Consider the following 19,360-nt stretch of genomic DNA (forward strand, 5'->3'; position numbering starts at 1 on the left):
TCCCCAAGTTACGAACAAGATAGGTTCTGTAGGTTTGTTTTTTTTAATTGAATTGTATGTAAGTCAGAAAAGGTACTGCTGTGCCACCACTATTTTCTTCTCCCACTAGAAAGGTTTAGCCTGTTTATTGTATATAGCTGTTGTGGGAGGGATCCAAAGTTATCCCCTTCCCTTTAAGTCCCCCCTTCCTCTGCCTCTTTAAGAATCTTCCTCAGGGGCAGAACCATTGCAACCAGACCCAGGGACACTCCTAAGGTCAGTAATTTTGTGCAAGGAGGGTGAAGGAGGCTGGAGAAAGGACCATTCAGCATGTCAATATTGGAGCTCTTTTAGTTAACCCAGGGAGGAGTCAGGATTTGGAACTTCGTTATTAAATTCTTGTTAACCGCTCATCTGTGCCACCCCAATCTGTTCTCAACAAGATTAAGTCACCCTCCTTTTAAACATAGTGTTGAGGGCAGAACAGGTACATTTTAAAGTGTAACTCCAGCCACACACACACACACACTGTATGCGCACACACACACACACACACACACACACACACACACACACACACTTTGGGTAGCATAAAGAAGGGTTAACACCCCTGCAATGTTTGCTTTGCTATTGTGAAGATTTCACAAGATTTTTGCTATTCAGAAGATTTCACCTCACTTTCTGACCCTGTGATAGTTGGAAAATTTGGCTTGTGGAAACAATAACTGGAAATAAAGCTTCAGTGAGACACTTTTCCCCATGATAACACTTACAAACGTGATGTTACCTTCCTAGGAGTAGATTTCTCTCTCTTTCTTATTGTCTCACTTTCATTCTTGACTAGTTCACTGCTGAAGTCACTACACCATGCTGGCTCTCAACGGACATATTGAAAGATAAAGGAGATTTCTGTGAATAATCGATTTTGCCTCACTTTCTGTCTCTGTGATAATTGGATTTTGAACAAATTGACTTGTGGAAACAAAAATTGGTGATAAAAGCTTCAAGTGAGACATCTTTTCCCCATGATAATCCTTTCAGGAGTGAATTTCCCTTCCTTTAGGGGTAGATTTCTCTCACTTCCTATTGTCTCACCCCTGTTGTTAACTATGAGTTGTTTGTAAATTGGATGTTTGTAACTCGGGGAATGCCTGTACCCATGAAGTCTCCAGAGCTATTTGGCAATGGATGGCAGCCCACAGTGGCTTCTTTTTGACCTAGATTGCAGCTTTTGGGGGCATTGGGTTGTATCCAACAATCTGTTTCTATTTACATCAGTGACATTGTGTTTATAGAACCTAGTTCCTGGCTATGGGCAAGTGAAGAAGCCAATACAGTTTATCTATTTGCAGAGCTTGCTATGTGCCATTTGTGCAAAATCACTTACCCCATCCAGTTTACAATGGCTTACACAACACGGTACACAAATAGTAGCCGATTTTGTGACTGGAAGAATAAATCCACTACTGCTTGTACAATTAGAAAAGTCAAAGAAGGTTTGCTAATGCAGGTTTTTCTCCAGTACCATTATACTGGATTTGTGCCATTTTCATCAAAATTTGTTATGTTAGGTGTCAAGGTTTAAATCTTCCGAGTCTGTATCCTGTTGTGATGCCTCTCACCTCATAACTGCTATTTGCAGTTTAGTTTAGTTTTGTTTTGTTTTTACAAAAAATACTCTTCTGTCCCCTAGTCATCCCCATGGAATCAGTAACAGCGATTCATTTCGCCTTTCCTTCTGGTCTTTGTTTTCTATTTGATTAGTTTGGAATGCTTCTGTTTAAAATTAGGTTTCTCTCCATTTACCCGGCTCATATCTCAGCTCTTTCTGTCTGGCATCAAAGTACCACCAGTGTACATAGCTGCAATAATGCTTGCCCTGTACTGCTCCAGCAGCATCCCGTACTTGACAGCCTGGACAAATCTAGCCTTCAGTATAATCCCATTATAAAAGATTACTACCAAACATTTGGCATTTAGGATTGTACTAACTTTGCTGTCTCCATGGTGAGAGATGTCTTTAGCACAGCACATGGTTTATTATTCCCAGTCTTATCTCTGTCTTGTTCCCAGCCTTCTCTGCAGAACTTTATGCTCCATGATAAGTTAGTGACAGTGGTATTTGTTTCTTGTTAGGCTTCGAATCTTTAAGGATATGGCACAAATCCAAAGATGTATGCCAATAGTGTATGCTGCTGGGAGAACATAATATTTTATGTTCTTGATCAGCAGTGTTTCACTGTAATAAAGAAAAATGTGCATGTAAGACCTCTTCTAATTAGAGATCTTCCCTAATAACAAAAGATGGGCCATTGGGCATGCTGGTCAGAAAAGAGTCCTGGTTTTAAAACACACACACACGCAATCTATGAGCTTGATATACATGATAATCGCGTTGTTGAACATATACTTTAATTGCTTGATAAATGAAGCTGGTTAATTGAAGATTACTGTTAAGGTTCATGAGATTAGAGATGAATTTTACAACTATTATGAATTATTCATATAATTAGATATGAGTTTAAATGGTTTAGTTCTCTAGTGTACTCTAAATGACATTGCATGCTTAGTACTTTGGTTTTTGTACTTTACACCTCAGTACATATTATTTCATTTGTTGCATATAAGAATTAATAAGAGAAACATGTCTAATTCCACAAAGACACAAAGACATGAAATGTAATGGAATACATTAGTATACAGTTTTGTTAGTGAACTTTATTTCACTTTGAGTACAGAAAGGGAAGATTTGCAACCTTTGGGCCCAAGGGTAAAGCATTATTTGAGATTCATTACAACCCATAGGATTTGGGTCATTCAAGGTAAAAACAAATCAGCCTGACTTGATTATGTTGCCTTTTTCTGAGAAGTCATAGAATGAGCTTTTGGGCGAATGCCAGTTTGCATTTAAGATGACCATTGTATTAAAATACATCCACAGTGAAACATCAAAATGAATTTTAATTGTGATTCAGCTTGCCACATGTAACCTGAGTTTTATTCCTATTTATTTAATTATTTATTTGTGAAGTTATAGAAGTAGACACAGTGAAACTTTTGCCTCCTCTCGCCTTCACTTTTTCCACCCAAAAAAACTAACTAAAATAGTTACTTACAGAAGTTTTAGAATCAGAGTTGGAAGAGACCACACAGGCCATCCAGTCCAACTCCCTTTTTTGATCTTTAGATTACTTTGATGCCGGGGTTGCATGGGGACAGAAGTTGAGAGGAGAGCTTGCCCCCTTTTCCAGATCCACTGAACCCCACTGGATTGAACATCGCCATTGGATGCTGACCGTTGTTTGTACCAAACCCTTCTACATGAGAACTTTTGCCTCAAAAGGTTGAACAGGCTTCTTGCTTTTATCTGTTCCAAAAGTTGATTAATATCTTCCTAACCAATAGAAGAGAAAACCAGAATACTCATTAAAGCAATTGGTTAATAGTGGAAACAGAAATCGGAGTAAAAGAGGGAATTCATTCCATGTATTGTCTAAGGCTTTCATGACCAGAATCACTGGAGTGTTGTGTGGTTTCCGGGCTATATGGCCATGTCCTAACACCATCCTCTGAAGATGCTAGCCAGAGATGCAGGCGAAATGTATGGAGAAAATGCTGCTAAAACATGGCCATACAGCCCGAAAACCACAACACCCCGAAATTTATTTGGTTTGATTAAGAACACACCAGATTTTCACTTTCTAGTTGAATGTATGAACTTGAATAGAACTGTCCTTCATTATTCACACTTCTCATAATTTTTCAATGCAACTCTCTAAAAAGTATATTAAGGGAGGGGGCACACAAAAATACATATATTGGAGAAAGCACAACACATTATAAGGGAACTACTTATAAAAATGTGTACATTAGAATCACAAGGATAATACATGCATTAGAAGAATGTGCACAAAAATCCACATGCATGTTGGTGTGTAATTGGTTTTTAAAAATAATAACCCTGATATTAAACTAGTTGGTATTAATTTAATATTTAAAATAAGAGCCTCAAAGCAACTGAAATTAATAGACAGTGCTTGGGATAGTTGAAAAAGGACTGGTTAGTGCCTTCAAAATCAGGTCTTTAAGGAGAAGTCAAAGCTAGAAATACAGTAGAGTCTCACTTATCCAACATAAACGGGCCGGCAGAACGTTGGATAAACAAATACGTTGGATAATAAGGAGGGACTGAGGAAAAACCTATTAAATGTTAAATTAAGTTATGATTTTAAAAATTAAGCACCAAAACATCATGTTTTACAAAAAGTCTGCCACTTGTTTGGGAGCGTGGTTGTACTTGTGTTGTTGTTGGGCATTTTGGCCCACTGCGCGTTGCTGCCTAGAGAAACAGCTGTGGATCTGGGTGGGAGGCAGACTGCATTGGATAATACAGAACATTGGATGAGTTGGATAAGTGAGACTCTACTGTTTTGGGTTTGTTAATGTTATACAATACTCTTTATGTCTTTTTTATGAAAGTTGCTTTGGAAACCATAGCTAGTGTACTCCTGAACATTTCCTTTTCCTTTTCTGTGTTCTTCCAAAACTATCCAGAGAAGCAAGATGTAAACAGCCTAATGCATATTCTCCCCCTTCTCCTTTTGAGACCTGAATGCATGAAGAAGAAAATCATGTTTTTCCTCCGTTCATGCAGTCATGAAACATCCAAAGCAATGGTTTGTGCTAGGGATGTGATCTCTAGACTTTTTTTTTTTGGAACATAAATTAAGTCGATTTGTAACAAGTTGCATGGTTGGATGTAGATGTTCAGTGTTGGATGTGGATGTTCAATCCTTGTTTTTCTGTCTATATATTACTATGTAGTCTTACTACATGTATTTATTTTGATTGTTAGAGGGGAAAACACCTGTGGTTAAAATACATTGTTACGACAGGAAAAACTAGATCATGATACTTAGGAAGGTATAATCAGTCCCTCAGGTGTGAATAGCAGACAGGATTGAAACAAGAAAAAATGACGAGAGGGTTCTATCAGTATTCTTGAGGAAAGGAGAAAGTCTGGAGTTTTTAGAATCCCAAAATTTCTGTGTCAGAATTTGAGAAGCACACCACACACATAAAAATTGAGAGTATTCTAAAGAGGCTTGAACATATTTAGTAAGGACACAGTGTGTCCCCACTAAATGTGTGTGTTGCATGTTCTACTCCCCCCCCCCCCCCCCCCAGTTGTGAAAGCCACTTATGAATGAGTCCATTTGAGAAGTTTAGTGCAGGGCCAGTCATGTGAGCTTCTACAATCTGTGGAATGTTTAAGTGAACAGAGATAAGGACATTTTCCAGAGTAAGTTATTTTTTTCCACTGAGAAGGGAACCTATGAGTTCACACTTAATGTTATTTTTGGCTCTCCCTAGAAGAGAACCGAGAGCCGTATCCATGTGATATCACTTCTGGACACTTCGGGTATCCTAATGCGGTCCTGCTCTGTGCTGTGCCCTCTATAGCTGTTTGACCCATAATAGAAATTATGTGTCTGGAAGTCCCATTTTGGGAGGCAGAGTACAAACAAAATCAAATAAATGAATAAATCATAAGTCACATTGATGAGGACATTTGAATGATGGATATTGAAGTAAAAGAAAATCAAATAGAGAGGTAGGGAGTAAGGAATTGGCTTCATTAAAAGCCTGGCAGTTTACAGTATTCAGGAGTTAATTGGCTCAGAAGGTATTGCGCCATTACATTAAAACTCTCCTTCCTGTGTTCAGCTTCCATTCCTATCCTTGTTAGAGATAGCAATAAAGTACTCAAGCTCAGGGCTGACAATTATATAAAGTTTGTTCTATCAACAGCTCTTAGGACTTAAATCATGAACAAATTTCTAGAAGCATAGATGAACAAGTTAATGCCAAAGCCACTCTTAGTACTGCTGGTTTTTGATGGGAAAAAATAAGATGTTGTTTATTGTTTGGATGGTTTCAGCTGGATTTTGTAAAGAGTGTAAATTCTCAACAAGCTGAAATACATGTTGAGGTATATTTCTCATGGAAAAAATGACAACATATATCACAGAATCTAAATAGACAACACTTTTTCTGAAACATAATACAATAATAATAATGAAGTAACATAATACAATAATAATAATGAAGTAGGTAATACCACCCTCCATCCTCCAACTGTTCATAATATACCTCTTCAAAATTCTTTTATTTGGATAACTCTTAAAGGTTTTAGTGTCATATATATGTTTTCAGTTATTTTTTTCTTAGTTGTTCCTGATTTACTTCCCTTGTATTCTGATGTTACGTATTTGGCTTTCCTGTCTATTTTGTGATTTAAATTAAACAAAAGCTACTAAATGAATGCATGAATAAATAATCTAATGCAGCTAAATACTTTAGCGTAGAGGTTCCCAACCTTTTTCAGAGAAATTTTGGGTTCTTTTAATAATTGATTACTTGATATTGTGTTGCTTTGGGATTGGGTGGGTCATTAATGTATTTATGTTTGCACTTGTGGTGAGGCATTGAATGGTTGCCTCTATGTTTTTTGTCTGTTGGAATCCGCCCTGAGTCCTCCTGGAGAGATAGGGTGAAATACAAATAAAAGTTTTATTATTATTATTTTATAGAGGCAAAATGACCCATGAGCCTGACTTTTTAAAAAGGTAAATTAAAACAAGCCAAAAATAGTTTTTTAGTATAAACAAATATTTGTGCAAGACATAATGGTGTGATTTTTTGTTTTCCCTTTTAAAAAATTTCATAGCTCATCACTGTCCAGCGACCCCACAGAAAACCCTTGGGTTGGGACCACTGCTTTAGCGACTTTAACCTTCAAGTCAACTCCGGGCATCCCCTGGGCAATGTCTCCATAGATGGCCAATTCTCTCACACCAGAAGCGACTTGCAGTGTGTTCTCAAGTTGCTTCTGATATGATAAAAAACTGTTCACTTGCAATGACTCCATGTATTTCATAGAGTTTTCTTAGGCAAGTAATACTCATAGGTGGTTTTGCCAGTTTCTTCCTCTGCGATTAGCCTACGGCACCTGGTATCCATTGGCAGTCTTTCATCCAAGTTCCAGCCAGGGCTTAGCTTCCAAGATTGGGTGAGATCTGATGCATTTAAAGTGTTTAGGTTTTTATCATGTGTAGTAAAGTGGGACTGAAAATCATGGTGCGCCCCAAACAGTGTTGACTGCCAAGTAAACATCTAAATGTTTTGATAAAATCCCCATAGAATGGCAAAATTAAAGTGCAGACTTGCTTTTTGGAATTTCCTTTTGGAATATTTTCAAACCATGGATGATTAAATCTGTGGGTACAGAATCTGTGGCTACAGTGGGACAACTGTACTCTTATGGTCCTTCCAGACAGGCCCTATATCCCAGGATCTGGGATACTGTTTACTGTTTATCCCAGATTATGAGGCAGTGCAGACCCAGCAGAAAACCTGGGATCAGATCCTGGAATATAGGGATAGTCTGGCAGGGCATTCTGGCATTTGTTCTTGAAAACCTTATAGAGATTGAAAAATAGTAAAGAGTGAAAGCTGTGAGGCAGGAAGTAGGCACGTGTGTTCATCATTGCTATTAATTGATGCTACTGTTTTCTTGGTCAAGTGCCTGCTCCCCAATATCCAATGATGGACTGCTTTATAGGACTTTTGTAGTTTTTAATGAGATAACATGAGCAATACCTCTTGAACACTTTAAATGTGCTTCATATAAACGTCATTACAATGATTAATTTGATATCACATAAACATTTGAGCACTTGAATGAACTTAGATGCTTTGAGGTATTACATTTAGAGAGGAGGGGTTGTCAGGTGTTGAATTAAAGCAGATTAATTGCAAAACTTGTGTATGTATGTGTTTACATGCACAAATGCACATATGTTTTAAAATTCTTAAATTTTGCTCTGACTTCATTTGTTTATTACCGATAATTTATTTAGACACAGTTTTTTCTTCGTGTACTCTGTGAATGCACACTAATGGAGAAGCTGCGCCTGCGCAGGTTCCGACGGAAACTCTTCCAAGCTGAAGTTCAAATTTTTGGCGGTAACCACGCCCCCCTTCCCAAGGGGCATATAAGGCAGCCCCAGGCGCCCGCTCTCCAGTTCCTTTTTTTCCGCCGCAAGGTTCACTTCGGACTCTTCGCATGTCTACTACTCGTTTCAAGCGTTGCACGCAGTGTGCTGCTAAAATTCCTGACTCGGACGGCCACGCCAAGTGCCTCTTCTGTCTTGGCGAGGCTCATGTGGTCAGTACCTGCCGTTTTTGCCTAGCTCTCACGGCTCAGGCCAGAAAGAACAGAGCCGCTAGGCTTAGAGCGGCGCTCTACGAAAAATCTCTCGCGCCAGAACCGACTCCGTCGACGTCGGGTACGTCGGCGTCCTCAGCTTTGAGAACTATGTCGGCACCACCAACTAAGCCTCCGGCAGCCAAGGCTTCCTCGGTCTCGTCCAGAGCGTCCAAGACCTCCAGGGTCGCTAAACCGGTCAAACCACCGTGTACTGTGACGACGGCGACCGTGTCGACCCGCTCCGGAAAGGTGGGACCTTCCTCGACGTCGAGCTCTCTGGCTTCGGTGACCTCGATCCGCTCTCGTATCGGTTCCCCTCCGTCCTCCTCTGCTATCAAAATAGCCTTTAAAAGGGCTCACGAGGAGTCTCGTCGAGCGCAATCCGACTCAGCTGTGGTTCCTCCCACACCTGGCAAGTCCTTGAGGGTTGCATCCAAGCAACCGCCGGCGAAGAAACGGCTAACTCAGCGCTCCTCCTCCTCGGCCTCCTCAAAGAAAGACCCGCCATCTTCCTCGACAACTTCCTCGAGAAGGTCTTCTCCTATTGTACCAGCCCAGAGGCCTAGAGATGTTTCTCAGTCTCCATTGCACCCCCTGTCTGATGGGGAGCTGCAGGACTCACCCCACCACTCTACCCAAACGGTGGTCAGGGTGCCGGTGCCGGAGCCCCTTGCGCCGCCTCGCTCGTCGCGCCAACAGCTCTTCCCTCCCACCTCGACACCGGAGCGTGGCAGACAAACGGCTCGCCTGGCTCGGGCAGCCCAGGCCTCGGCCTCTAAGGACCTTCGGCCTCCGGCCCTCTCTTCCCGCGAGGCCTTGCCTCCTCCCGAGACTGTGCTGTCTTCTCCCCCTCAGTCCCCCCAAGGGGCTGAGGAGGAAGATGTTGATGTCGACCGCCCAGACTCTGTCCTCTCGGCCTCGGTGGTCTCTCTCGGTCTCGACCTCTCTCCTCCCCACGACGCGTATGAGGCGGACCCGCCTTCTCCTACTGACAATGTTCGTGCTTTCGCTGAACAAATGGTCAGGATGGCCGACGCCCTGGGTTTGGAGATCAAGCAAACCTCCAAAGCAGTGTCTGACCCAGTCTTCAAAAGGGTGCAGGCCCAAGCTCCGCCGGCCACGCTACTCCCCTTTCTGCCTTATCTGTTGGACGTTATCCAGCCCTCCTGGAAAAACCCTTCCTCCATTCCTCCGACCTCGAAGAGGATCGAGACTTGGTACCGTACCGACGATGATACCCTGGAGTGGCTCAAACACCATCCCGACCCTAACTCCCTGGTCGTTAAGGCCTCTCAATCCTCAGGTCGTCAGTCGAATACTCCGGCCGACAGAGAGGGGAAGCGCTTCGACGCCGTGGGTCGAAAACTTTATTCCGGAGCCCTTTTGCTTTGCCGCATGGCGAATTATGGAGCCTGCATGGGTGCCTACCAACAAATTATCTGGGAGAAGGCGCAGCCCTTCTTCGCTAAGATGTCGGACGAAGACCGCTCCGTCCTCACTACCCTCCAACAGGAGGCAGACTCGCTCGCTCACCACCAAATACAAATGGCGAAGCATACAGGTGATACTGCGGGTAAAATGATTGCCCACGCGATTTCCATTCGCCGCCACGCCTGGCTGAGGTCTTCAGGTCTCTCCTCATCTTCCAGACAGGTCATTGAGGACCTTCCCTTTGACGCGCTCGGACTGTTTCACGCCGGTACCGATGACAAACTCAAGTCTAATCATGACTTTAAAATTCTTGCGTCTAAATGTGGCGACCAACCTCAACCTCAGCGCACTCGCTGGTTCCCGCACCGTTCCCGCCGTTTCCCGCCGCAATCTTTCAGACACCATTCTTTCAGGCGGCCTTCGGGCTCGAACAATCAAGCCCATCACCAACCTCGCCGGGGACCTCATCCGCAAAAGCAACGCGGTCGATCCACCCCTGCTCCTCCGCAGCCTAATCGGCGTACCTGACGCCAACCCCTGCCAAAGCTCCTCGCCCGCTACCGTTGTAGAGCCCACGCTGCCTCGTCCCTTCGGTGTCTTTGCAGACCGACTAGCCCCTTTCTACAATCAATGGGACTCTATTACTTCAGATGCATGGGTTCTCCGCATTGTCCAAGACGGCTACGCCTTAGAGTTCATGGACCTCCCTCCTACAGGTCACGTTCTCCACTCAAACCCTTCCCCAGAGATACTGGCCGAAGTCGAAGCGCTACTGGCCAAAGGCGCTATCCGTCCCTCCCCTCCCGAACTGGACCCTTTAAGTTTCTTCTCCAGATACTTTACAGTCCCGAAAAGAGGAGGCGGGCTACGCCCGATTCTGGACTTAAGGGCACTCAATATATTCATTCGCCCCTCCAAATTCAGGATGGTCTCTATTGCCTCTATCCTCCCGATGCTGCAGCGGGGAGACTACTTTGCCTCCATAGACTTACGAGACGCCTACTTCCACGTGGCAATACGAGAGGCGCACAGACGGTTCCTATGCTTCAAAGTTCTCGACCAAACCTACCAGTTTACCGTTTTGCCCTTCGGTCTCGTCACGGCCCCGAGGGTCTTCACCAAGGTTGTCGCCGCCGTAGCGGCCCACCTCAGGCTACATGGCATCACGGTCTTTCCTTATCTGGACGACTGGCTTCTCGTCGGGCCCGACCCGGTTCTTCTCCAAAATCACGTCTCTTTCACGCTGCGTCTTCTAAAATCTCTCGGCCTCCAACTCAATTCCGAGAAGTCAAATCTCTCCCCGTCAACCCGAATCCGGTTCATCGGGGCCCTCTTCGACTCCGTCGCAGAGACTGTGTCACTTCCGTTCGACAGATTCCTGGCTCTCCGCCACCATATCGCCCTTTGTCGATCTGCCCGGAGGGTCAGAGCCCGTGTCATTCAGGTCCTTCTAGGCCACATGGCCTCCACGGTTCTCACGACCCCGTTTGCCAGGCTGCGCCTTCGGACCCTGCAAAGGTGGTTTATAGACACTTTCAAACCGTTCCACCACCACAACTCCAGATACCTGTCGGTACCGTCGTCCGTCCGCCAGTCTCTCTCATGGTGGATGTCTCACCAAAACGTGTGCAAGGGCCTTCCTTTCCATCCAGCCCCGCCATCGCTAACCATAACCACAGACTCCTCCACCTACGCTTGGGGAGCCCACATGAACGGTCTAACGGTTCAAAATCTTTGGTCCCCGTCAGAGAGGGCCAACCACATAAACTTCCTCGAACTTCTCGCCATTCTCAAAGCCCTAAAAGCATTCTCCCCCCTCATCCGCCACAAGTCCATCCTCATTCAATCGGACAATCTAGTAGCAGTATTCTACATCAACAAACAGGGTGGTACGGGTTCGAGGAAACTGATGCTCCTCTCCTCTCGTCTCTGGATTTGGTGCATAGCCCACGGCGTACAGATCTCTGCAATCCACCTACCGGGCGCCCAAAACGGTTTAGCGGATGCCCTCAGCAGGATGACTTCTTCCTCTCACGAATGGAAGCTCAATCCCGAGGTCCTCGACGGTCTGTTCCGCCTCTGGGGGCGCCCTACTCTGGATCTCTTCGCGTCTCCCCACAACGCTCAGCTACCCCGCTACGGAGCGAGGCTCCCCCCGAACTCTTTCCCCGGCTGCCTAGGGGATGCCTTTCTTCTGGACTGGTCGGCGGAGATGCTTTATCTTTTTCCACCGATTCCCCTCATACCGAAAGTTCTCGAAAAACTTCTCTCGATCTCGGTCACGGCGATTCTCATAGCTCCGGCCTGGCCCCGCCAACCGTGGTATCCAGCCCTTCTTCGCCTCTCCAGAGGATCGTTTCACCCTCTGCCTCTCTCGCCGCACCTTCTCTCACGGGAGGACGGCAAAATTCTTCACCCGGACCTTTCTTCCCTTCATCTCACTGCATGGAGGATTCTTACCTAGCCTCTCTTCCGCAGAATCTGCAAGACGTCCTGCGGGCAGCCCATAAGCCGTCTACTACCAAGGCTTATTCCTACAAACTCTCTCGCTTTCATGCCTTCCTTCGATCCCGTAACGTCGACACCTTCCCGACCTCGGTATCGGTGGTCCTCGACTTCCTCATGACTCTCGTCGAGAAGAAACTTTCTCTTGCCTCTATAAAAGCTTATCTCGCAGCTCTTTCCTGGTCCTTTCAGCGCCACGGCCAGCCATCTCTTTTTTCTCACCACCTGATCAAAACCTTTCTCCGGGGCTACAATAACATCTGCCCGCCGTCGCTACCACCTACGCCGGGCTGGAGCCTCGAACTTGTACTTTCTCAACTGTCTTCTGCTCCCTTCGAACCGCTTGCCTCGACCGATCTACGCCTGCTCTCCTGGAAGTTGGCCTTTCTGGTGGCGATCACGTCGGCACGACGGCCATCCGAGCTCGCTGCCCTCAGAGTCGACGAGCCTTATCTTCGTTTCCACCATGACCGCGCTGTTCTTCGCCCGGACATTACCTTTCTTCCTAAGGTGGTGTCAGCCTTCCACCTCAACCAGGACATTGTCTTACCAGCTTTCTTCTCTAACCCCTCCTCTCCTCTCGAGCAAAAACTGCACCTTCTCGACGTTCGGAGAGCACTTCTTTTCTACAGGGACCGTACTAAGGACATTCGTAAGTCACAAAGACTCTTTGTCGCCTATGCCCAGGACAAGTTGGGTAATCCCATCTCTTCCCAAAGACTGTCCCACTGGATCGCTCAGGCCATTGAGTTGGCCTATGAACTAGCCAAGCGACCTCCCCCTCCTTCCATCCGCCCGAGGTCGACTAGGGGCCTCTCGGCGTCGACCGCCTTCCTTAGGGGTATTCCGCTTGACTCCATATGTAAAGCGGCTATCTGGTCAAACCCTCTCACGTTTGTCTCTCACTACAGGCTGGACAGTAAGGCCCTTAAAGACTCGGCCTTTGCAAGATCAGTACTCTCATCTTGCCTCTCCTGACTCTCAGACGTTTTTTCTCTTCATATTCACCCACAGGTGACTCTCTATACCTCTCCTTCAAGTTGGACGGGGTTTTTTCCCCATACCTACCTCTAGGGATATGTTTTTTTCCCATGATTGTATTGAGCAGTTGCTCTGTTGCTTTGTACCGCCTCGTTGGCCCTGGCGGATATGCCAAAGACCAAGATGTGTTTGTCCCTCTCCCCCTGGGAGAGCGTTTATATGCACTACGCAATTGTGTATTTTTCTCTATCATGTTTATTGAAAAATTCCTTCCATGTTATGTTCTTCTTCTATGATGCTCATGTTGCATTGCACTGGTCCTTTCGGACAATTTATTGCACTGGTCCCTTGGGACGGTTATTTTCTCTATGTCCTAATAAACATGTGTTTGGACATTCACTGATTGTCGAGTTTGCCTTGTCCCACCATCCGGGACCTTAGCGTGTTAGTCTCCATTAGTGTGCATTCACAGAGTACACGAAGAAAAAGGACAGGTTGCTCACCTGTAACCATGTTTCTTCGAGTGTACTCTGTGAATTCACACAAACCCGCCCTTCCTTCCCCTCTGGCAAACCTCTCCCTTTCTCGTTGCCTTGGCGGCGTAGGAACTGGAGAGCGGGCGCCTGGGGCTGCCTTATATGCCCCTTGGGAAGGGGGGCGTGGTTACCGCCAAAAATTTGAACTTCAGCTTGGAAGAGTTTCCGTCGGAACCTGCGCAGGCGCAGCTTCTCCATTAGTGTGAATTCACAGAGTACACTCGAAGAAACATGGTTACAGGTGAGCAACCTGTCCTTATAAAGACAAGTGACAGTTTTTATGCTTGAGTGTACCAGTGCTTTTCATAATTTTGAAGAATAAATATAAGACACAATATATTTTAAGATAAATGTTAGCATGTTACAGTACTATAAATAACATGCCTTTCCCTTTCAATTAGTTTATGAAAATATTAGCATTACTAATGTCTGTTTCTAGAGAGGACAAATGTATTCTTAATGTTTCTACAAACATTAGTTTGAAAAGTGATAATTATTCTTCCTTTACTGACTGTTAAAATATATTAAGCTAACTGATCAGAATCATATTTACAGAGGAAACAGCCATGCAGTGGAGTAGAAAGTACCTACAGCACAATATGTAATTTAATTATGGCTAGCTATATATATCAGTATAATTTGTTAATGTGTACTCTTTGCAGGGAAGAATAATTCTGCCAGGGCTCTGACAATTTTATACAATTTCAGCTGTCAAAAGAGAGCAATTTTCATTGAATTTCATAGTATTCAGTTGCCTGAAGGAAGAATATCAATGAGAAAGGTACCAGCTTCCCTTTTTAGTTATTCAACTATATGGAAAGAGAGAGATTGCCTCATCCCACTAAAATCCCATTTCTTAGGTCTATATATAATCCATCTTCCAGTTAGAGATTCTATATGTTTAAGAATAGGTAATGGGTCTCATCTTTTAAAGGGCATTCTGAACAAATGCTTATTTTTCACACATTTTTATAAAAAATGGAAGAAATTGGGACAACTGTGCTATATTTATGGTTCTCTGGAGGTCCAATATTTGTAAGGTTTTTGTATTTGTAAAGGTTTCTTTAAAATATTTGCATCATGTCTCGAGGGTTTTTGCTACCATGCATTCATAGTTTTCTTAATTTTTTTATTGAAACTTGTCACTACTGGCATAAAAAGGAAACATTTCCAATTATGTAAGTAGCCTTTGCATTATATACCGAGAGGTTTTATGAGTTTGAATTTAGATATTGCAACATTGAATTAAAAAAGCATGTTTCTTCACATGGCCAAGAAAATCCCATGAACTATAAAACATTTTTTTTTCAATTTGTTGGGCATTTTTGGCCAAATCATTTATAGGAAGCACAGGTCAGAAACAGTGAGAAAGGCTGATTGGTAAGGATGCTTAGAAACATATTGACAGTGGCTCAGGTGGACATTTGTCCAAATGTTGAGTGAATAGTTAAAGAGATGTTGTAGCTTGGTGTATGTGCAAGAGAAATTGGATTTGCATTTGACAATTAATAAAGGAGGAAATGAAAACTTTTTAAAACTCCTTGTGTGAATAAATTGATATGCCATTCAGCTGGATGAATAATTTTACCTCCTATGCTATATCATTGTTCAGGGCAATGATGGGAATATCAGTTGCATTGTCAGGAAAATCTTTCAAAGCATTTATAGCAGTCATGGGCAAACTTGAGTCCTCCGGGTGTTTTGGACTTCAACTCCCACAATTCCTAACAGCCAGTAAGCTGTTACAAATTGTAGAAGTTGAAGTCCAAAACACCCAGAGGATCCAAGTTTGCCCATTCCTGATTTATAGTATAGCCAGTCCCAGAAATAAACACAAATGACTTACAAACGATTCAGTTACAAATGGGGGGTGAGACAACAGGAAGTGAGAGAAGTCTACCCCTTGGAAGGGAAATTCACTCCTTAAAGAGTCATCATGGAGAAAAGATGTTTCCACTGAAGCTTTGTCACTTATCCTTGTTTCCACAACAAGCCACATTTTTCAAAATCCAGTTATCCCAGGGACAGAAAGTGAGGTAAAATCTGCTGAATGGGCACAGACAACAAAACTATCACCACAGGGGTGTTAACCATTCTCTATGCTTTATCTGTCTGTCTATATTTATTTGGCTGGAGTTACACTTTAAAAAAGTACCTGTTCCAACTTACAAACAAATTCAACTTAAGAACAAACCTATAGAACCTATATTGTTCGTAACTTGGCGACTGCCTATATAAGGCTTTGCTCCATAGAATATAGTCTGACCAGGACAACAGCTATTTTGAAGAGCTTAAACACGCTGTGCTAGTTGCAAATAATGTTATTTCCTATATTAATTTCATATATGTGTGAATTGCTCAGTGTTTGTTTACAGAATAACTCCTATGTAATGTGCAGTGCAAAAGCATTTGAGCATATGCTCAAAAGTCTATATAGATGGACATTCCGAAGCTGTGTAGGAGTAAAAATGTCCACTTGGGGATAAATTTCTTGTGTGATTTTCACTAATTAACAAGGGCTGTTTGAGAACAAATTGGTAACCAAAATGGCAGAAATACATAATTCAAGCTTTTAAAGTTTCACTTCAGACAAAGATGTTGAGATCATATAGAAGTGGTTAGAATCAAAGGCTTACATTTTGTCTCAGATGTTACTTTTTTTGTAAATTAAGATGGTTGTTAGTTAAGTGTTGTATTTTGCTGCATGACCAACATCACTACCTCTGAAAACTAGCACCCCAATTGGAATAACTCCCCAGATATTAACAAATCTGATTAATGCAAGAAATATGATACCACCTTCTGTTAGAAAAATCTTTTTTCTTCTTCTTCTTCTTCTTTTTTTTTTTTTTTTTTTGCTAATGGAATCTGCAGAACTATAGTTGACTGGGCAATCCCATCATTTTTCCATCTCCAAGTTGGGAAGAAGATAGGGGATTTGGGACATCCATATGGCAAAGGCACTTAGAGACCCTTTGCCATGCACAGCCAAATCAGGACCATCATCTTGCCATATGCATGTTCTCAAGCCTCTCCTTTCAGAACAGGGAAAGTGAAAATATTAGAAATTCTGGAAGACGGGCTTTCTAGAGGTTTTTAGCTAAGAAGTTGATCCAGAAATGGTCAACCCTAACAACTTTAATGAAATCAGTTGGACTTGTGTAAGAAAACATATTATAATGGGAAACACATATTTGATTCTGTGTTTGTTTCTACTAAGAGTAAGTGAAGACCAAGCTAAATGATGTTATCCAGTCTTTTAATATGGAAGAACTCTGTTTGACTAATTGTAGCTAATAACCTGTGTTGCATTGGAACATGGTTTTTACATCCCTTTTTAACCCCTGATATTGTGTTTTTTAAAAATATTTGCAGCAAGGTTTAGAAGCTGTGAAGGAAGCCGAAAAGTCCATTTTGAAAGCAGCCTACCAGCAGATTTTAGAGTGGGCGAAGATGGTGTGGTGTATGCCGCTAGAAGCTTTCAGCTTTCTCCAGAGCCTACTGAGTTCCTCTTATATGCTAATGATAAAGAAACCAAGGAAGAGTGGAGAGTGGCAGTGAAACTCGCTCTTGAGCCAGAGGATTCAGTGAAGGTAAAAACATGCTAATATCCCTTTTATGTTATACCAGAAAAGAGCTTTTGTAGATTATCCAACCCCAGTTTAGGTTAATGGATAACTAAATGTACAAATAATTGTAAAGCTTAAAAATAACATTTCCTTTATCTCTTTCTTTGTTTTAAAAACCTGCCCATCTCATTGAAGGTTTGGTCACTTAAGTTATTTACATCTGAGCTTTTTTGTTTGCACAGGTTTTTTTATTTTGCTTTTTTACATTTATATACCAATTTAAATTGGAAGTGGTCATTCTTTTATTCTAAACCTATTGAAAGCATTACAGTATTTATTCAAGCAGTTACATATAACCGCAAAATAAACAATTCCCCTCTTGGAGCCATCAATCAAGTTTATTACACTGGAACTGCAGATTTACAGCAGAAGCAGGAAACCTTTCTGGCAGGGAATATTGGCTTTGCCTGGGCCCTCAATAATCAAATGGCGAGGTGTGGAAGGATGGCGAGGTGTAAATTATTTATAGCTCCAGTGAATGTAGGGATAGGAGTCTCCCTCTTGTGGAAATTGCTCTCAGCTGAACTGTAGAGAGACATTGTTTGGCAGTGTTTATATACACCTTTATGGTATCCATCCTATTCCTATCATTACTTGCTCACCTTGTAAAATATTTGAGATATGCTCCTAAAAATGGATTTGATTGATTCATAAGAAGGAACATTCACATAATTCCTCTTAGGACCCTTCTACACAGCTATATAATCCAGATTATCAAAGCAGATGATCCACATTATCTTCTTTGCACTGGATTTTATGAGTCTACACAGCCATATAATCTAGTTCAAAGCAGATAATCTGGATTTTATATGACAGTGTAGAACAGTCCAAAGTTTTAAATAATCTAGGCTTAGTAAATGTTGGTAAACCTCCAGAGTTGGTCACGACTGGACTTAACGTCAGGGGAAACCTTTACCTTTACCTAGTAAATGTTGAAAAAATGCTAGCACTCTTGCTGAGTAAGTTATTTGTACTACTATGGCATGGTGTCTCTTTTAAGCAACATAAGAGCATAAGTCAAATGATCTGGTCAAAGGGCTCTCCTATCCTGGTCCCTACATTGTAAGGCCTTGTTCAGTTGTTACAAGATAGCCTACATGCAGGAAGATTGCACTGATTAATTTGAAAAACAAATGTCATTGCAGTATATTGTCAGTGACTTGGATTGGAATTTAATCATTCTTACAGCCAACATGTCGAAACCAGTAAAACTTAAGTTGTCGAAGGGTTTCATGGCCAGAATTACAGGGTTGTTTTGTGTTTTCTGGGCTGTATGGCCATGCTCCAGAAGCATTCTCTCCTGACATTTCACCCATGTCTATGGCAGGCATCCTCAGAGGTTGTGAGGTATATACCTCACAACCTTTGGGGATGCCTGTCATAGACGTGGGTGACAAGTCAGGAGAGAATGCTTCTGGAACATGGCCATACAGCCCGGAAAACACACAACAAAACTTAAGTTTGTAGTGATGTCTTTTTTAAAAATATGTTTTTATTGTAAACACCGGTAGAATAACAACAAAATTCATCACCATTTCAATATACATATCAAATTATATATTCTTAGTAAACTTATCCTTGCTATAATTCCACCTTTGTCTCCCACTTATGTCTATTGGTTTTTCATCCCTCCCCTCACCCTATGGGAACAGTACTTTCTTTCATTCAGATATTATTTTAATTGATCAATAGAGAATTATTCAATTCTTTATATTTTCTTTGTCCTTTGACTTTATCTATCAATCTTCCCCATTTCAGATCCCAGTTCTTTTTTATTCGGCCTGATATATATTTAGTTCTCCTTTCAAGGATGTAATCCTGAAGCATAAAATCAGCTAGGTATTGTAGTGATGTCATTATTTTCATCAGTTCTCTCCTGGGAATTGCTAAAAGATTAATCTAAACTGTAAAATTAACTCAATTAAACAACTGTTAACTGTTGTAGCTATGGAATCATGGAAGTTGTAGTTTGATAAGGCTCCAGCACTATTTGGCAAGGAAGGCAAAATATCTTGAGAAACTACAAT

The 19,360-nt window shown here is 42.5% G+C and overlaps 1 protein-coding gene across 1 annotated transcript in view; it reads left to right on the plus strand.

The window, feature by feature from the left end:
- Positions 1 to 19,360, plus strand: part of cdh2 (cadherin 2) — a 165,091-nt gene that overhangs the window by 95,350 nt on the left and 50,381 nt on the right. The window contains exon 3 of the mRNA XM_008108615.3: positions 17,080 to 17,297. Coding sequence (XP_008106822.1) covers positions 17,080 to 17,297 — 218 coding nt within the window. The remainder of the gene's footprint in view (positions 1 to 17,079; positions 17,298 to 19,360) is intronic.

The sequence above is a fragment of the Anolis carolinensis genome, chromosome 4, assembly GCF_035594765.1.
Source record: "Anolis carolinensis isolate JA03-04 chromosome 4, rAnoCar3.1.pri, whole genome shotgun sequence".
NCBI lineage: Eukaryota > Metazoa > Chordata > Lepidosauria > Squamata > Dactyloidae > Anolis > Anolis carolinensis.